We start from the raw sequence: 21,086 nt of genomic DNA on the forward strand, positions 1-21,086 counted from the left end.
GGAAGAGTGTGTCCACTTATCTTCACGTACTGATTTATGGGTCTGCCCCATTTAACTTAGGGGCTCTTCAAATTATTCACATGGCCTGCGCTTGCCCTGTATACCCTGGAGGTGCTGGCCTGCCCTGCAGAAAGTGTACTGTCGCTGCATGTGTTTAGCACGGCAGGAGATGTGATCACGGACAGGCACATCGGCCTGTCCACAGCCATAGTGGGCAAACTGATATTCATTAAAATGAACCAGTCGTGGATCCCACAGGAATTGTTCTTACCTTTTGGCTTAATAAAGAAGTATACCAGCTGCGCTTAGCCATTGTTAGACTCCGCCACTTTTTTTTTGTTCTATTTTCCATTCATAATGTTCTGGTGCCTACCCGAATTAAAATAAAAGTGTGTTTTGAAGAATACAACCACACAGGCTTTTTTCAGAGTACTCCCACAGAGACGCGTGTAGAGTATACTCACACGGTTTTCACGCACAGTACTCCCACAGACATAGGTGCAGAGTACTCCCACAGAGACACGTGTAGAGTATACTCACACGGTTTTCACGCACAGTACTCCCACAGACATAGGTGCAGAGTACTCCCACAGAGACACGTGTAGAGTATACTCACATGGTTTTCACGCACAGTACTCCCACAGACATAGGTGCAGAGTACTCCCACAGAGACACGTGTAGAGTATACTCACATGGTTTTCACGCACAGTACTCCCACAGACATAGGTGCAGAGTACTCCCACAGACACACGTGTAGAGTATACTCACGGTTTTCACGCACAGTACTCCCACAGACATAGGTGCAGAGTACTCCCACAGAGACGCTTGTAGAGCATACTCACACGGTTTTCACGCACAGTACTCCCACAGACACAGGTGCAGATTACTCCCACAGAGACACGTGTAGAGTATACTCACACGGTTTTCACGCACAGTACTCCCACAGACACAGGTGCAGAGTTCTCCCACAGAGACACGTGTAGAGTATACTCACACGGTTTTCACGCACATCACTCCCACAGACACAGGTGCAGAGTACTCCCACAGAGACGCGTGTAGAGTATACTCACGGTTTTCACCCACAGTACTCCCACAGACATAGGTGCAGAGTACTCCCACAGAGACGTGTGTACAGTATACTCACACGGTTTTCACGCACATCACTCCCACAGACACAGGTGCAGAGTACTCCCACAGAGACGCGTGTAGAGTATACTCATGGTTTTCACGCACAGTACTCCCACAGACACAGGTGCAGAGTACTCCCACAGAGACACGTGTAGACTATACTCACACGGTTTTCACGCACAGTACTCCCACAGACACAGGTGCAGAGTACTCCCACAGAGACGCATGCAGAGTTATACTCACACGGTTTTCACGCACAGTACTCCCACAGACACAGGTGCAGAGTTCTCCCACAGAGACACGTGTAGAGGATACTCACACGGTTTTCACGTACAGTACTCCCACAGAGGCGCGTGTAGAGTATACTTGCACGGTTTTCACGCACAGTACTCCCACAAACACAGGTGCAGAATACTCCCACAGAGACGCGTGTAGAGTATACTCACACGGTTTTCACGCACAGTGCTCCCACAGACACAGGTGCAGAGTACTCCCACAGAGACAACGTGTAGAGTATACTCACGCAGTACTCCCACAGACACAGGTGCAGAGTATACTCACGGTTTTCACGCACAGTACTCCCACAGACACAGATGCAGAGTACTCCAAGAGGCAGGGTTGCATAGTACACATAGAGACTTGATAGCACAGTGAATTTTTTTTTAAGCACAGTAGAATTTTTAATTTTAGACACTACTCACAAAAAGATGACTACAGAGTAGAATAGCTTTTTAGACATACTACTCCTATAGGCACAGTTGAAGAATAAAATATTTTTTCGGCGCGCAAATGAGAACGAGACGGCTGTATAGCACAAAAAGTTTTGGACACACTACTCCCAAAAACAGCAACAGAATATACAAATTTTTTACATACACTGCTCGCATAGACACAGCGGTACAGTACAATTATTAATTTGGCCTACAAATGTCATCTAGACGGTTGATGCCAATTTATTTAGCAGACTACTAAAAAATGCACACTAGTCCAGAAAAAATATTTTTGGGGTCTAGAAATGGCAGCGAGACGACAGATGCCAGTTATTTGTTTGCCACATTATTAGAAAAGACCACAGTGGTACTGAAAAATAATTTTTCTTACAAAAAAAACCTCATTATGCACAACAGAGTTTCCAAACATTTTATAGGTTGAAAATAGAACTGGAAAATGGTCATTTATTGAATTTACAGCATTATGACTTCACAATTACTAAAACTCAAAAGCTTCTTCAATCCGAAAAATCTCAACAGGCCAAGTTACATGTCACGTAGCATAGAGCTGCATAGGCCACTCTCAGATCAACAGGATATGGACACAACACATGGGCTTACGAACCCTATAGTTCTTAGTGTTATTGATGAACAGTGCTGTGATTTGGTAAAAGAAGAAAAATGTACAAGTCTGGAGGTGAAGCTCCTGTTTCAGGACTGCAAGATCAGGCACCAGCTGAATTCTGACCGCCCACTAAGTCCATGTGTTACTTGTCAAGACTTGATAAGACCATCCAGACGATGTGGCCCTCCTTCTGCACTGTGGTGGAACATAGAGAGGAGCAGAGAGCGGAGGAACATAGAGAGGAGCAGAGAGTGGAGGTACATAGAGAGGAGCGGAGAGTGGAGGAACATAGAGAGGAGCAGAGAGTGGAGGTACATAGAGAGGAGCGGAGAGTGGAGAAACATAGGAGCAGAGAGTGGAGGTACATAGAGAGGAGCAGAGAGTGGAGAAACATAGGAGCAGAGAGTGGAGGTACATAGAGAGGAGCAGAGAGTGGAGGTACATAGAGAGGAGCAGAGAGTGGAGGAATATAAAGAGGAGTGGAGGAACATAGAGAGGAGCAGAGAGTGGAGGAACATAGAGAGGAGCAGAGAGTGGAGGTACATAGAGAGGAGCAGAGAGTGGAGGAACATAGAGAGGAGCAGAGAGTGGAGGAACATAGAGAGGAGCAGAGAGTGGAGGAACAGAGAGGAGCAGAGAGTGGAGGAACATAGAGAGGAGCGGAGAGTGGAGAAACATAGGAGCAGAGAGTGGAGGTACATAGAGAGGAGCAGAGAGTGGAGGAATATAAAGAGGAGTGGAGGAACATAGAGAGGAGCAGAGAGTGGAGGTACATAGAGAGGAGCAGAGAGTGGAGGAACATAGAGAGGAGCGGAGAGTGGAGGAACATAGAGAGGAGCGGAGAGTGGAGAAACAGGAGCAGAGAGTGGAGGTACATAGAGAGGAGCAGAGAGTGGAGGAATATAAAGAGGAGTGGAGAAACATAGAGAGGAGTGGAGAGTGGAGGAACATAGAGAGGAGCAGAGAGTGGAGGGACATAGAGAGGAGCAGAGAGTGGAGGGACATAGAGAGGAGCGGAGAGTGGAGAAACATAGAGAGGAGCGGAGAGTGGAGAAACAGGAGCAGAGAGTGAAGGAACATAAAGAGGAGTGGAGGAACATAGGAGCGGAGAGTGGAGGAACATAGAGAGGAGCAGAGAGTGGAGGAACATAGGAGCGGAGAGTGGAGGAACATAGAGAGGAGCGGAGCGTGGAGGAACATAAAGTGGAGTGGAGGAACATAGAGAGGAGCGGAGAGTGGAGGAACATAGAGAGGAGCAGAGAGTGGAGGAACAGAGAGAGGAGGAACACAGAGAGGAGCAGAGAGTGGAGGAACAGAGAGAGGAGGAACATAGAGAGGAGCAGTCATACATGGATAGTACGGTGGTTCAGTGAGTAGCACTGTTGCTTTGCAGCGTTTAGGTGCTGGATTCAATTCCCACCAAGGGCAACATCTGCAAGAGTTTGTATGTTCTTCCCGTGTTTGTGTGGGTTTCATCTGGGTACTCTGACATCAATAGGGACAGTGATGATAACTGTAAAGCTGTGTTCACACGTAGCTTTTTTTTTTGCGTTTTTAAACTCGCGATTTTGCCGCGAAAACGCAAAATAAGCATCCCATGCAATCCTATGGCATTCCGCACATGCTGTGCTAATGCGTATTTTTCCGCAGCGGAATTGTATTTCAGAAAAATACGCAGCATGTTCATTCTTTATGCGGAATCGCGGGAAAATCCACACACAGGAATGCATTGTTCCGCTTACTTTCCGCATGTGGCTGTGCCCACCATACAAAAAGTAAGCGGAACATTTGCGGATAGTACCCAAGGTCTGGGGGAGAGGAGACTGTCCTCCGGGCTCTGGGTAAAATATCCCTGTTAAAAATAGAATTAAAATAAAAAATGGTGTTATTCTCACCTTCTGATGTCCCTCGCAGTGTCACCAGGCTTCAGCGATGCTCCCGCCAACTCCCGTTCCCAGGGATGCCTTGCAACAATGACCTTCGATGACGTAGCAGTCTCGCGAGACCGCGACGTAATCAAAGGTTATTGTCGCAAGGCATCCCTGGGAACGGGACATGCCGGGAGCATCGCGAGGAGCGGGAACGCTGCGCCGGACGCCGGAAGGTTAGAAAAACACGATTTTATAATTTTTTAAAATATTTTTAACATTAGATCTTTTTACTACTGATTCCGCATAGGCAGCCTCAATAGTAAAAAGTTGCTCACGCTCATCAAACGCTATGTATGACGAGTGTGACCAACCTGTCAATCAGTTTTCCAAGTGATGCTACAGATCGCTTGGAAAACGCTAGCATTCTGCAAGCTAATTACTCTTGCAAAACGCTAGTTTTTCCATGGGAAATAGGCAGGAATTTAAAATGCGGAATTCTCGCATATTTCCCGCGGCATGGAATTCCCACGGTAATTCCACACGTGTGCACATAGCCTTAAAGTGCTGTGGAAATTTATGGTGTTATATAAGCAATTAAAATATACCCACATACAACCCCAAATCCAAAAAATGGGTTTCTGTGTAAAATGTAAAAGAAAATAAGAATGCAATGATCTGGGAAACCGTTATCACCATATTTTATTCACAAAGACAAGAAGTTAATCGTTGGACATTTTCCCATTTAACTTTAATAAAAAGACCGTTTAGAAAATGACCACAGCAGCACATGGGACAGTTAACAGGTCTAAAGCTAGTTTCACATTAGCGTTTACGGCCGCCGCTAAGCCCCGCTCCCTGCCGCGCCTCCGCCGGTAGCTCCGCCTACGGACGCATGACGCTGCATGCGTCCTGCGTCCCCTATCTTTAGCACTGGGGACGCAGGCCGTGCGCAGTATGCATTTGGCGGTGCATGCGTCCTTTTGACGCTGCGCCGAGCGCACCAAATTGCAACCTGTTGCGTTTGGCGCTGGTCGACGCAGCGTCAAAAGGACGCATGCACCGCCAAACACATACTGCACACGGCCTGCGTCCCCAGTGCTAAAGATAGGGGACGCATGCAGCGTCACGCATCCACAGGCGGAGCTACCGGCGGAGGCGCAGCAGGGGGCGGGGCTTAGCGGCGGCCGTAAACGCTAATGTGAAACTAGACAGCGGCAGTAAGTAGTGCTAATGAAAAAAACCTGGAGGGCAAATTGTCTACAAAGTCACACGATTGTACAAAAAAGCATGTTAGACAGGCAGAGTCTCCCAAAGGCAAAGCTGGTCGGAGGTGACCCATCTGTGCTTCAATGTAAAATTACAAAGTTCTTGAATATCCACCAGCTACAGCCCATATGGTCATCAAAAGGTTCCGAGATTCTGGAGAAATTCATGTGCACAAGAGACAAGGCCAACCGTCAATATTGCATCCTCAGCTGGTACAACATTATAAACAGGAATGATTTGGCCTAGACATTACCTTTTTGCTGTCCAGAATCTTAGAAGATCTATCAGCCATATCCTTCTCAATCAACTCTTTAAAACTCAGTGTTATCAAAACTGAGCTCATCATCTTTCCTCTAAATCCCCTACCTCCCCCACCAGATCTCCCTATCACAGTAAATGACCTCACACTTTCCCCTGTATTGCAATCCACTGACTCGGGATAGCCCTCGACTCTGCCCTGTCCTTCTAATCACACATTCAAGCCCTGACTATCTTCTGCTACCTCCAACTCAAAAATATTTCCAGAATCCAACCTGTCATTAACTCCAAGTCTACTAAACTGTGAATGCCCTCATCACCTCCCTCCTTGACTACTGCAATATTCTTTTCTGTGGCCTCCCTGCTAACAATCTCACCTCTCCAGTCCGTCCTTAACGCTGCTGCCTGACTAATCCTCCTCACTTTCCTTCCACCTCTATTCTGCTATTCCCGTCACTGGTTTCCAGTTCACCAGTGATTCCAGTTTAAACTATTCACAAGGCTATGTGCCCACGTAGCGATTCTTAAGCAGAATATTCCTGAGCAGAATCGCACACCCTGCTCCCGGGAAAACGCATGCGGTTTTTGACGCGCTTTTTTAAGCGTTTGTTGTCAAGCGTTTTAGCATGCGTTTTCCTATGTGTTTTTGCCCATACAATTGATGGTATGCGCAATCGCACGCGATTCCGCAAAATTAATAAACATGCTGCGTTTTTTACCGCTAAGTGATTCCGCAGCGGTAAAAAACGCACCATTGGCACAACATGTGCGTTTTCAATTAGGAATGCATGGAATGCTTTTTTTAAGTGTTTCCACGGCAGAATCGCGCGTTTAAAATTGCTGCGGAAACGCTTAAAAAACGCTACGTGGGCACACAGCCTAAAACTGTCCATAATCTGTCTCCTCCATACATCTCCGAACTAATCTCCCTATATCTTCCCACGTTCCCATAAGCTCTTGACCAAAGCGTACTTCTAATGGATGGAGGCAAAATGGAAAACTGATCTGGCAGGATGAATCAGTATGTGAAATTATTTATGAAACTTCAGACGCCATGTGCTGAGGACTCTTGAGGAGAGGGTCATTCCAGGAGCGAGACCGTCCAGATTGTTATCTAGCAGAGGGACCATCCAGCTTGTTATCGAGGAGAGGGACCAACCAGCTTGTTATCGAGGAGAGAGACCGTCCTGATTGTTATCTAGCAGAGGGACCATCCAGCTTGTTATCTAGCAGAGGGACCATCCAGCTTGTTATCGAGGAGAGGGACCAACCAGCTTGTTATCGAGGAGAGGGACCAACCAGCTTATAATCAACACACAATTCATGCATCTCAGCATCGGGGCATTGGTGCCTATGGCAGGGGCAGCGCAGACATGAAAGGCATCCTCAATGCTGAGTGTTCTATAGAGAGGGTTAGAACAACATCTGCTTCATCCAGACAACGTCTATTTCAGGGAAGACATTGTATATTTCAGCAAAGCATCTGGTCTCCATCACAGCAGCTTGGCAGAAGAGTTCTAGTGATGAACCGCCTGCCTGCAGTCCAGATCTTTCACCATTAGGAAACCAAAAATCCGGCAAAGACCCCGAACTGAAGAGCAGCGAGTGTCCGACATCAGACAAGATGCAGACAACGATAATCTCCCAAAACGTCAGCAATTGTGTCCTCACTTCTCGGACGTTTACAGACTGTTGTAAAAAGTTGGGACGCTGCACAAAGGGGGACACGGTCCGGGCCCATCTGGTTTTCTTTACACATTACACAGCATACACACACGTATAAATACACATACATGTTTCGACAATGCATACGTACACCTACGAGTTCTGTATAAATGAGTACACCCGTCGTGAAAAGTAAGATTTTATTAATTAGAAAATCTTCAGTTTTACTCAAATTAGTTGATGCAAAATTGAATACATCCTACATCAAAAACTACTACCTAGTGTTTTGTATGATCTCCACGATGAGTAAGGACAGCACCGAGTCTTCTAAGCCTGGAATAAACAGGTCAGTGACATATTACACCTATCTTTCTCCATTCTTCGCAACGAGCTCTTAGAGGCTGGATGGAGAGCGATGACAACTTGACTTTCCAGAATCCCCCCCCCATAGGTGTCCAGTTGTCATTCAGGAGACACTTGGCCACTGAATCACTTTCACATGTTCTTCAGAAATGCAGCAGCCTTAGATGTAAGTTTTGGATCGATGTCATGTTGGAGAAGTGCAGTCTACCGAGGGCCCAGAGTCATGGCATCTTCTCTGTCACTATAGAGCAGGACATCTTTGACTTCATGATCACATTAATGACATTTAGCCCCCTCGACACTAGCCGCTCATGTGCCCCCCCAACACCTGCAGCTCCTGAACTCCCAGATGAGGATGCTGCCACCAACATATTCTCTTGATCTCTCAGCTTTTTTTGTGTATGAGCTTTCAAAGAGGTTTCCTTCATGGACGAACCCCATGCAAGCCAAGCATCTGGCATTTGCGCCGGATTGTGTCACCACGGTTTGGCTTTCTTCGTCTATATAGCTGCAGTGAATTTGAAGGTTGTTTTTTTTTTCATCCCTTCTAATCAGAAGATGCTCCTCCTGTTTAGATGTTAACTTCTGTCGTCGGTCTGTACATCTGTGAGATGGTTGTTTCTCCATCTTTGTTACATTGGTGTTTCACTTTTTCTCCAGTAACTGCCTGTTAAGCAAAGCCTTGCTGATCTTCCTGTGCCCTTCACCTTTCTTGTGCGTAGAAATGATTTCCTTTTTTTTCAGGTCTTGTGGCATTTCTCTTCCATGTGGTGCCAGGTGCCATAGCTGACACCTGGAAATGGGAAGGGGTTTTCTTTAAGTAACAGCTCTTTATGGTTCACTGACTTTGGAAGCAAAATGACTGTTTATATGTGTAGAAAATAACATTTATGGGAGTATTTTGTAGTACGGTATCCCATAAAAAAATGTTGATACTGAAAGGAAGCTAAATGTCTGACTTGACACTTTTGAAGTGTGATCTTTTATACTGAACACTGTATGTATATACCTATACACAGTTACACATTGCATACATACATACTCACAAGCATATATTCATATAGCTACGTAGACACACTTCCTTTCTGCCAGAGGCTGGCATTGGCTATAGTGCCCACTCCTCACCCATACATGTGGGGATGTCACCGGTCTGAGCCCTTGCTTTGGTGTAGTATTTGGATTGCCTATAGTGCCTACTCCTCACCCATACACATGGGAGGTGTCACTGGTTTGTGGTGACATCATTTGATAAAAGTAAAGAAGTAATGCCAAGGTTTTATTGGTGGCGTTGAAGTCATTTATAGTAACTATGCTCCCGTCCTTCCTTGTGGAGCAGCAATAACGAAGTACCGGCCCCCCACCTCCATTACTCGCACCTGATATAGGCACATTTACGTTTGTGGTCCCTGGTGATGTATTGTTTGGTTATATATCCAGGCCCGGTGACCACAAAGACTATCAAACAAGAGGAACCTGAATACATCAAGGTGTCAGTAGGAGGACAAGTGCCACTGAATACCACAGTACCATCAAGAGGTAAGAAACCATTGAGAACGTAGCTGAATTGGCGCCTCCTCCCGACTACTGGTCGTGTCATGGACCAGACAGAACAGATGATATTTCCATTGCGGCAATGTTGGTTGTTGTGACTTCAGGTCATGTTCACCTCTCGTCACCATTGTAATGGTCTTCTCTACAAGCCAGAGCCCCCCACAGCTCTTCACAGCTGAGAGTGGGGAGCTCTTTCAGTCCTAATAAAGGGTATGGACACCGTTTTAGTTAATGGGTTTGTTGTCCCAACATAAAGGATATGACAGCTTTGTGACAATTATTTTTTGTGTTTTGGGCTTAAAATATTTTTTTGCAATCGGGCTCAATAAATATTTTCTAATGTTTGCTGTCTATAGCTTCTGTGTTGCACATTGCTGGTCAGTGAATGAGTTACTGAGATTCCATCAATGAGCCTATTCTGACGGAAAGTTTGTTAGGCATGTTTTATGTCTCTATCTGAGCTCCTCGCAGCTGATTTATGACCACAATGTCACGTGTGTGTTGTAAGGTCGCAATGACGTCACAGATTGCTCTCTAACCTTACAATGCGCACTGTAGGCCGGGACGTGTCTGCACATGTGTGTTGTAAGGTCACGATGATGTCACAAATTGCTCTCCAACCTTACAATGCGCACTGTAGGCCGGGACGTGTCTGCACATGTATGTTGTAAGGTCACGATGATGTCACAAATTGCTCTCCAACCTTACAATGCGCACTGTAGGCCGGGACGTGTCTGCACATGTGTGTTGTAAGGTCACGATGATGTCACAAATTGCTCTCCAACCTTACAATGCGCACTGTAGGCCGGGACGTGTCTGCACATGTGTGTTGTAAGGTCACGATGATGTCACAAATTGCTCTCCAACCTTACAATGCGCACTGTAGGCCGAGACGTGTCTGCACATGTGTGTTGTAAGGTCACGATGATGTCACAAATTGCTCTCCAACCTTACAATGCGCACTGTAGGCCGGGACGTGTCTGCACATGTGTGTTGTAAGGTCGCGATGATGTCACAAATTGCTCTCCAACCTTACAATGCGCACTGTAGGCCGAGACGTGTCTGCACATGTGTGTTGTAAGGTCACGATGATGTCACAAATTGCTCTCCAACCTTACAATGCGCACTGTAGGCCGGGACGTGTCTGCACATGTGTTGTAAGGTCACGATGATGTCACAAATTGCTCTCCAACCTTACAATGCGCACTGTAGGCCGGGACGTGTCTGCACATGTGTGCTGTACGGTCACGATGATGTCACAAATTGCTCTCCAACCTTACAATGCGCACTGTAGGCCGGGACGTGTCTGCACATGTGTGCTGTAAGGTCGTGATGATGTCACAAATTGCTCTCCAACCTTACAATGCGCACTGTAGGCCGGGACGTGTCTGCACATGTGTGTTGTAAGGTCACGATGATGTCACAAATTGCTCTCCAACCTTACAATACGCACTGTAGGCCGGGACGTGTCTGCACATGTGTGTTGTAAGGTCGTGATGATGTCACAAATTGCTCTCCAACCTTACAATGCGCACTGTAGGCCGGGACGTGTCTGCACATGTGTGTTGTAAGGTCACGATGATGTCACAAATTGCTCTCTAACCTTACAATGCGCACTGTAGGCCGGGACGTGTCTGCACATGTGTGTTGTAAGGTCGTGATGATGTCACAAATTGCTCTCTAACCTTACAATGCGCACTGTAGGCCGAGACGTGTCTGCACATGTGTGTTGTAAGGTCACGATGATGTCACAAATTGCTCTCCAACCTTACAATGCGCACTGTAGGCCGGGACGTGTCTGCACATGTGTGTTGTAAGGTCGTGATGATGTCACAAATTGCTCTCCAACCTTACAATGCGCACTGTAGGCCGGGACGTGTCTGCACATGTGTGTTGTAAGGTCGTGATGATGTCACAAATTGCTCTCTAACCTTACAATGCGCACTGTAGGCCGGGACGTGTCTGCACATGTGTGTTGTAAGGTCGTGATGATGTCACAAATTGCTCTCTAACCTTACAATGCGCACTGTAGGCCGGGACGTGTCTGCACATGTGTGTTGTAAGGTCACGATGATGTCACAAATTGCTCTCCAACCTTACAATGCGCACTGTAGGCCGGGACGTGTCTGCACATGTGTGTTGTAAGGTCACGATGATGTCACAAATTGCTCTCCAACCTTACAATGCGCACTGTAGGCCGGGACGTGTCTGCACATGTGTGTTGTAAGGTCGTGATGATGTCACAAATTGCTCTCCAACCTTACAATACGCACTGTAGGCCGGGACGTGTCTGCACATGTGTGCTGTAAGGTCGTGATGATGTCACAAATTGCTCTCCAACCTTACAATGTGCACTGTAGGCCGAGACGTGTCTGCACATGTGTGTTGTAAGGTCACGATGATGTCACAAATTGCTCTCCAACCTTACAATGTGCACTGTAGGCCGGGACGTGTCTGCACATGTGTGTTGTAAGGTCACGATGATGTCACAAATTGCTCTCCAACCTTACAATGCGCACTGTAGGCCGAGACGTGTCTGCACATGTGTGTTGTAAGGTCACGATGATGTCACAAATTGCTCTCCAACCTTACAATACGCACTGTAGGCCGGGACGTGTCTGCACATGTGTGCTGTAAGGTCGTGATGATGTCACAAATTGCTCTCCAACCTTACAATACGCACTGTAGGCATGGACGTGTCTGCACATGTGTGCTGTAAGGTCGCGATCACGTCATGAATTGCTCACCTACCTTACGATGCGCACTGTAGGCCGGGACGTGTCTGCACATGTGTGCTGTTAGGTCGCGATCACGTCACGAATTGCTCTCCAACCTTACGATACGCACTGTAGGCCGAGACGTGTCTGCACATGTGTGTTGTAAGGTCATGATCACGTCACGAATTGCTCTCCAACCTTACGATACGCACTATAGGCCGGGACGTGTCTGCACATGTGTGCTGTAAGGTCGCGATGACGTCACAAATTGCTCTCCAACCTTACAATGCGCACTGTAGGCCGGGACGTGTCTGCACATGTGTGTTGTAAGGTCGTGATGATGTCACAAATTGCTCTCCAACCTTACAATGCGCACTGTAGGCCGGGACGTGTCTGCACATGTGTGTTGTAAGGTCGTGATGATGTCACAAATTACTCTCTAACCTTACAATGCGCACTGTAGGCCGGGACGTGTCTGCACATGTGTGCTGTAAGGTCACGATGATGTCACAAATTGCTCTCCAACCTTACAATGCGCACTGTAGGCCGGGACGTGTCTGCACATGTGTGCTGTAAGGTCACGATGATGTCACAAATTGCCCTCCAACCTTACAATGCGCACTGTAGGCCGGGACGTGTCTGCACATGTGTGTTGTAAGGTCGTGATGATGTCACAAATTGCTCTCTAACCTTACAATGCGCACTGTAGGCCGAGACGTGTCTGCACATGTGTGTTGTAAGGTCACGATGATGTCACAAATTGCTCTCCAACCTTACAATACGCACTGTAGGCCGGGACGTGTCTGCACATGTGTGCTGTAAGGTCGTGATGATGTCACAAATTGCTCTCCAACCTTACAATACGCACTGTAGGCATGGACGTGTCTGCACATGTGTGCTGTAAGGTCGCGATCACGTCATGAATTGCTCACCTACCTTACGATGCGCACTGTAGGCCGGGACGTGTCTGCACATGTGTGCTGTTAGGTCGCGATCACGTCACGAATTGCTCTCCAACCTTACGATACGCACTGTAGGCCGAGACGTGTCTGCACATGTGTGTTGTAAGGTCATGATCACGTCACGAATTGCTCTCCAACCTTACGATACGCACTATAGGCCGGGACGTGTCTGCACATGTGTGCTGTAAGGTCGCGATGATGTCACAAATTGCTCACCTACCTTACGATACGCACTGTAGGCCGGGACGTGTCTGCACATGTGTGCTGTAAGGTCGCGATCACGTCATGAATTGCTCACCTACCTTACGATACGCACTGTAGGCCGGGATGTGTCTGCACATGTGTGCTGTACGGTCATGATGATGTCACAAATTGCTCTCCAACCTTACAATACGCACTGTAGGCCGGGACGTGTCTGCACATGTGTGCTGTACGGTCATGATGATGTCACAAATTGCTCTCCAACCTTACAATACGCACTGTAGGCCGGGACGTGTCTGCACATGTGTGCTGTAAGGTCGCGATGACGTCACAAATTGCTCTCCAACCTTACGATACGCACTGTAGGCCGGGACGTGTCTGCACATGTGTGTTGTAAGGTCACGATCACGTCACAAATTGCTCTCCAACCTTACAATACGCACTGTAGGCCGGGACGTGTCTGCACATGTGTGCTGTAAGGTCACGATCACGTCACAAATTGCTCTCCAACCTTACAATACGCACTGTAGGCCGGGACGTGTCTGCACATGTGTGCTGTACGGTCATGATGATGTCACAAATTGCTCTCCAACCTTACAATACCCACTGTAGGCCGGGACGTGTCTGCACATGTGTGCTGTAAGGTCGCGATGATGTCACAAATTGCTCACCTACCTTACGATACGCACTGTAGGCCGGGACGTGTCTGCACATGTGTGCTGTAAGGTCGCGATCACGTCATGAATTGCTCACCTACCTTACAATACGCACTGTAGGCCGGGACGTGTCTGCACATGTGTGCTGTACGGTCATGATGATGTCACAAATTGCTCTCCAACCTTACAATACCCACTGTAGGCCGGGACGTGTCTGCACATGTGTGCTGTAAGGTCGCGATGATGTCACAAATTGCTCACCTACCTTACGATACGCACTGTAGGCCGGGACGTGTCTGCACATGTGTGCTGTAAGGTCGCGATCACGTCATGAATTGCTCACCTACCTTACAATACGCACTGTAGGCCGGGACGTGTCTGCACATGTGTGCTGTACGGTCATGATGATGTCACAAATTGCTCTCCAACCTTACAATACCCACTGTAGGCCGGGACGTGTCTGCACATGTGTGCTGTAAGGTCGCGATGATGTCACAAATTGCTCACCTACCTTACGATACGCACTGTAGGCCGGGACGTGTCTGCACATGTGTGCTGTAAGGTCGCGATCACGTCATGAATTGCTCACCTACCTTACGATACGCACTGTAGGCCGGGATGTGTCTGCACATGTGTGCTGTAAGGTCGCGATGACATCACAAATTGCTCTCCAACCTTACGATACGCACTGTAGGCCGGGACGTGTCTGCACATGTGTGTTGTTGTAAGGTCGCGATGATGTCACAAATTGCTCTCCAACCTTACGATACGCACTGTAGGCCGGGACGTGCCTGCACATGTGTGTTGTAAGGTCGTGATAACGTCACGAATTGCTCTCCAACCTTACGATGCGCACTGTAGGCTGGGACATATCTGCACATGTGTGTTGTAAGGTCGTGATGACATCAGAAAGTGCTCTCCAACCTTACAGTGTTCACTCTAGGCTTGGACTTTCGGCTGTAACAAAGCCAGGGAAGTGCAGCGCGTCTAGGGCCTGGTTGTGAGCGGAAGTCCTGGGCTAACATGAAGATGCAGTGGTAAGATGATATGATGACTGTAAAGGAGAGAGCGAGCAGTGCAGTGAAGTGCCCTGTTGGAATAATGATAGTTGTGCATGCGTGCCACTGCTCTGTTGATTGGTTATGGGACTGTTGGAGATAACCCAAGTACAGCTGAGTCATACAGGGCCAGCTAAAGGTTACGAAATAGCAAACCAACACTCTCCACACTGCTTGGTTCCGGGATGGCCCGGGGGAGTTACAGAAATTGGCACGTTGTCACCGGTTCTGTGGATAGTTGATTACTTGTTAATTTTGGACAAACCCTTTAAGTACAAAAGAGTCCATACCCTTTGAGGCTGCGTGCACATGGGGGAAAATTTGCTGCAGATTTCACTTCTGAACTGGGTGAAATACGCAGTGAAAATCCTCAGAGATAATTGTTATTCTGCAGATATAAAAATACACACCGCAGAAGTTTCTACACATAAAATATCCACAGCGTGGAAATGAGATCTGGTTTCTGAGAATCTAGATCGGCAGCAACCAGCCTGTGCTGTGCTGGGGCGATCATGGAGGTGACCAGTATGTGAGCGCTCCTACAGTCGCTACACTTACATGCATTAAAGCTAATGTTGCCCTTAACCATGGGGACAGACGCAACTCTGGAGGGATCAATCCGCTCAAATGAACACCACACAAGGGTCATTATTTCTTGGTGAGTTTACTTAATATACAGTGGGGGAAATAAGTGTTTGATCCCTTGCTGATTTTGTAAGTTTGCCCACTGACAGAGACATGAACAGTCTATAATTTTAAGGGAAGGTTAATTTTAACATTGAGAGATAGAATATCAAAAATAAAATCCAGAAAATCACATTGTATAAATTATATAAATGTATTTGCGTTTTGCAGTGAGAAATAAGTATTTGATCCCTCTGGCAAACAAGACTTAATACTTGGTGGTAAAACCCTTGTTGGCAAGCCCAGCAGTCAGACGTGTGTTGTAGTTGATGATGAGGTTTGCGCACATGTCAGGAGGAATTTTGCTCCACTCATCTTTGCAGATCATCTCTAAATCATGAAGATTTTGAGGCTGTCACTTGGCAAATCGAAGCTTCAGCTCCCTCCATAAGTTTTCTATGGGATTAAGGTCTGGAGACTGGCCAGACCACTCCATGACCTTAACATGCTTCTTTTTGAGCCACTCCTTTGTTGCCTTGGCTGTATGTTTTTGGTCATTGTTTTGCTGGAAGACCCAGCCACGACCCATTTTTAATGTCCTGGCGGACAGAAGGAGGTTGTCACTCAAGATTTTACGGTACATGGTTCCATTCATTCTCCCATTCATGCGGTGAAGTAGTCCTTTTTCCCTTAGCAGGGAAACACCCCCAAAACATAATGTTTCCACCTCCATGCTTGACAGTGAGGATGGTGTTCTTTGGGTCATAGGCAGAATTTCTCTTCCTCCAAACACGGCGAGTTGAGTTAATGCCAAAGAGCAAAATTTTTGACTCATCTGACCACAGCATCTTCTCCCAATCACTCACAGAATCATCCAGGTGTTCATTGGCAACCTTCAGACGGGCCTGCACATGGGCCTTCTTGAGCAGGGGGACCTTGGGGCACTGCAGGATTGTAAACCTTTATGGCATAATGTGTTACCAATGGTTTTCTTGGTGACTGTGGTCCCAGCTGCCTTGAGATCTTGAGATCATTAACACGTTCTCTCCATGTAGTTTTAGGATGATTGCTCACCTTCCTCATGATCAGGGATACCCCACGAGGTGAGATTTTGCATGGTGCCCCAGATCAATGCCGATTGACAGTCATTTTGTATTTCTTCCTTTTTTTTTTTTTTTTTTTTACTATTGCACCAACAGTTGTCTCCTTCTTGCCCAGTGTCTTACTTATGGTTTTGTAGCCCATTCCAGCTTTGTGCAGGTCTATAATCTTGTCCCTGACATCCTTAGAAAGCTCTTTGGTCTTACCCATGTTGTAGAGCTTAGAGTCTTGACCGATTAATTGAGTCTGTGGACAGGAGTCTTTTTTATAAAGGTGACTATGTAAGACATCTGTCTTTAATGCAGGTAATGAGATGATTAGGAGCGTCTAACTGATCTGTAGGAGACAGAACTCTTAATGGTTGGTAGGGGATCAAATACTTATTTCTCACTGCAAAATGCAATTAAATTTGTATAGTTTACACAATGTGATTTTGTGGATTTTATTTTTGATATTTTATCTCCAATGTTAAAATTAACCTACCCTTAAAATTATAGACTGTTCATGTCTTTGACTGGGGGCAAACTTACAAAATCAGCAAGGGATCAAATAATGATTTCCTACACTGTAGGCCCCAGGTGCAAGAGTTCCTTGCTCACCTTCTTGCATGGTTGTCCTCTCCTTCCTTGAGCTTTCTCCTCCCTGTAGTCCAACATTGGTGTTGGCCATTGTACTGTTGAGATCATAGCTTACATTTCAACCTGGAGAATTGAAACAGATCTAATTGGTCTCAGACGACAGCACCTCAGCTAGTTCTCGTGGCATCTTAACTTTTATCTGGTCTGAGCTCCTATCTTTACACCATACATTGGCTTTAGAAGTTGACCATGTAAGGACATTAGAAATAAGATGGTGGATTGTGTTTGCTGTGTTCCTTCAAGGGATGTGTCGACTTGCTGGTTGTCATTGTGAGGTTTTTGAATGAAGAGATTGAGGTTGGAGAGTTTCTGCGTTTTGAGATGTTATTATATTTTGTGGCCCCTTACACCCACCCACCAGTACAGATTCACCAGTAGTACTCTCGAATGTGATTGTCCTCTGTGCCCACCATCTCTAAACTTTACTTTGTTCTGTGCTAAAATGACAGATACAGATGAGCCGATCTTGCATATCTCTGATACTGCGTCGCCCGCACAATTCCCTGTGAGTCATATCGCAAACTCCGTCAGATCTCAGTCTGCTTCATCCCCCTCTTCCGGAGTTCCGCGTCTGCGAATTGTAAAGTTCACTGAGAAGGAACTTGACGTCCTTGTGGACCTGGTGATAGAAAATTACTCCAAGCTTTTTGGCAATGAAGCTGATATTACCTCCAGTATGGCTAAGAATGCCATGTGGCAGGCCATAACCAACGAAGTGAGCGCGGTAGGGGTGGCTTCACGCACAAGCGATAAAGTCAAGAAGAGATGGAAGGATGCTCAGCGGAAAATGAACGAGAAGCTGAGCGAAGCCTTGGCTCATGTTGCCGAGACGGGGCGCCGACCTCCACCACACCTGAGGTTGACACAGTATGAGCAGAGGCTGAGAGATTTCTTCAAGCCAGAATACAGCAAAGAGGTTGACTGGAACCGAGACAAGGAAGACCTCCCCGAGGAGGTGGAAGCCGGTAAATAATCTTATTTTGTGTATTATGAAGAGGTTGTTGTTTTGTTTCTGAGAATTCTGTTAAATTGTTATAGTAGACACCATGTGAAACGCAAGGGACCAATGAGCAAATGTGAGATGTAGGGTTATGGAAAGCTTCAGGTTACCCAGGGCCCACATATCAGAGCTATTAACAATAATTTAACACTCCTGGTGTTCAGGAGGTAATAAAAATATCCCTGCTCTGGGTTATTCGTGTTATCCATGGTGTCTAAAGGGTCAATATACTAACTATATTTTCTAGTAATCAAATATCACTGGTGTGCGGAGGGTTAACAATACTACGCATGTAGTCTCCTTGAATCAAAACCATATCCATAGCATGTTGAGGGTTAACATTACTACCCATGTAGTCTCCTTAAATATTAATATCAATGGTGTCTAGAGAGTTAATAATACTAGCCAGTCTCGAAAGCTTGCAATGTGTCACCATCTTTTCAGTTAGCCATTAAAAGGTATCAACCACTGAGGACTCTCAATTCTAAATATTCTTCTATCTACTGGCTAACACGGTACAAAGATATACATCTTTCCTTAATACTAGCCAGGTCTTCCACCATGATACAACCCCAATTCTAAAAAAAAATTGGTCCGCTGTATAAAATGTAAAGAAATCAAGAATGCGACGATCTGGAAATCTCTTATCTCCATATTTTATCAAACACAAAAGAGATCGCAGATCAGAAGTTGAACGTTGGACATTTTTCTATGAAGTCATTTTTGTCATGGTCCAGTCTGGAGTTTATTTTTTGCTGTCTTCACTCTGGACTGGTCATGCGGGGGTTAATCTCCTCGGCCTCGTTCTGGAGCTAGCTGGGCTATTTCAGTCCGGACCAGTGTTAGTGATAGCTCAAGCTTCCAGTTCAGAGCCTCTGACCCCTGTACCTTTTTGATCCTTCTGCCTTTGACTTGTATCCACGTGTATGACCTGGACTGATCTCTGACCCTGTCTCTTGGTATTCTTCTCTGCTGCTACGTTCTCTGTCTGGCTTTTGATTCCCCGGCTTGTACCCCGACCACGGCTTCCGCCTCACGTTTTTGGACCCCGCTCTCTTGTTTGGCTTTTTGACCCTTGGCTTAGAATTTTGACTACGTATATTGCTGCTACTTCTGGTACGTCTGATCCTGATAGTTTCTAACTCGGTTCATAGAATCAGAATCGTAGCGTTGGAAGGGACCTCCTGGGCCATCTGGTCCAACCCCCTGCTCAAAGCAGGATTCGCTAAATCATCCCAGTCAGATGTCTGTCCAGCCTCTGTTTGAAGACTTCCATTGAAGGAGAACTCACCACTTCTCGTGGCAGCCTGTTCCACTCATTGATCACTCTAACTGTCAAAAAGTTTTTTCTAATATCTAATCTGTGTCTCCTCCCATTCAGTTTCATCCCATTGCTTCTAGTCTTTCCTTGTGCAAATGAGAATAAAGATGATCCTTCTACAATGTGACAGCCCTTTAGATATTTGTAGACAGCTGTTAAGTCTCCTCTCAGTCTTCTCTTTTGCAAACTAAACATTCCCAAATCCTGCAACCTTTCCTCATAAGACAGGGTTTGCAGACCGGTCACCATTCTGGTCGCTCTTTTCTGAACTTGCTCCAGTTTGTTGATGTCTTTTTTAAAATGTGGTGCCCAAAACTGGACACAATATTCCAGATGAGGTCTGACCAAAGAGGAGTAGAGGGAAATAATGACTTCACGTGATCTAGACTGTATGCTTCTGTTAATACATCCTAGAATTGCATTTGCCTTTTTTGCTGCTGCAGCACACTGTTGACTCATATTCAGTCTGTGATCTATTAGTATACCCAAGTCTTTTTCACATGTGCTGTTGCTTAGCCCTATTCCTCCCATTCTGTATATGCTTTTTTCATTTTTATTGCCCAGATGTAGTACTTTGCATTTATCCCTGTTAAAAACCATTCTGTTAGTTGCTGCCCACTTCTCCAGTTTATTTAAATCTTTTTGAATCCTCTCTCTCTTCTCTAGTATTAGCTATCCCTCCTAGCTTTGTGTCATCAGCAAATTTAATCAGTTTACCCTCAATTCCTTCATCTAAATCGTTGATAAAGATGTTGAACAATACAGGGCCCAGGACAGAGCCCTGTGGTACCCCACTTGAGACATTCTTCCAACTGGATGTGCAGCCATTTACGACCACTCTTTGGGTCCGATCACTAAGCCAGTTTTGAATCCACCTAACAGTTGCCTTGTCCATTCCATACTTAGTCATTTTTTCAATAAGGATTGTATGAGAGACTTTGTCAAATGCTTTGCTGAAGTCAAGATATACTATATCTACAGCATTTCCTTGATCCACCCAATCAGTGATACCATCATAGAAGGAAATTAAGTTAGTCTGACATGACTTATTAGTTACAAACCCATGCTGACTCTGTTTAATCACTTCATTCTTATCCAGGTATTGACATACATGTTGTTTAATAATTTGTTCAAAGATCTTTCCTGGTATAGAAGTCAGACTCACCGGCCTATAGTTGCCTGGATCCACATTCTTCCCCTTTTTGAAGATAGGAACAACATTTGCTCTTCTCCAGTCTTCTGGCACTTCTCCTGTTCTCCAAGAATTTTCAAAGATTATGGAGAGGGGTTCAAAAATTTCTTCTGCTATCTCCTTCAGTACTCTGGGGTGTAATTCATCTGGACCTGGAGACTTGAATTCATTTAGGTTAG

At 46.1% G+C, this 21,086-nt stretch overlaps 2 protein-coding genes across 5 annotated transcripts in view; both read left to right on the plus strand.

Moving 5' to 3' along the window:
* LOC141065386 (uncharacterized) overlaps positions 1 to 21,086 on the plus strand; it is a 109,452-nt gene that overhangs the window by 59,228 nt on the left and 29,138 nt on the right. For 2 of the 4 annotated variants that reach the window (XM_073557852.1, XM_073557851.1), the window contains 2 exons: positions 9,324 to 9,422; positions 17,844 to 18,359. In XM_073557852.1, the coding sequence (XP_073413953.1) occupies positions 9,324 to 9,422; positions 17,844 to 18,359 (615 nt within the window). The remainder of the gene's footprint in view (positions 1 to 9,323; positions 9,423 to 17,843; positions 18,360 to 21,086) is intronic. The other 2 variants (XM_073557853.1, XM_073557854.1) reach the window with 1 other exon arrangement.
* Positions 2,601 to 4,422, plus strand: LOC141065395 (uncharacterized). Its single transcript, XM_073557862.1, has 3 exons — positions 2,601 to 2,824; positions 2,939 to 3,102; positions 3,201 to 4,422. The coding sequence occupies exons 1-3, from the start codon at positions 2,601 to 2,603 to the stop codon at positions 3,533 to 3,535; spliced, it is 723 nt and encodes a 240-aa protein (XP_073413963.1). The 3' UTR covers positions 3,536 to 4,422.

Source organism: Dendrobates tinctorius, unplaced genomic scaffold (assembly GCF_039654945.1).
Source record: "Dendrobates tinctorius isolate UK_male_01 unplaced genomic scaffold, ASM3965494v1 ptg000251l, whole genome shotgun sequence".
Taxonomy (NCBI): Eukaryota; Metazoa; Chordata; class Amphibia; order Anura; family Dendrobatidae; genus Dendrobates; species Dendrobates tinctorius.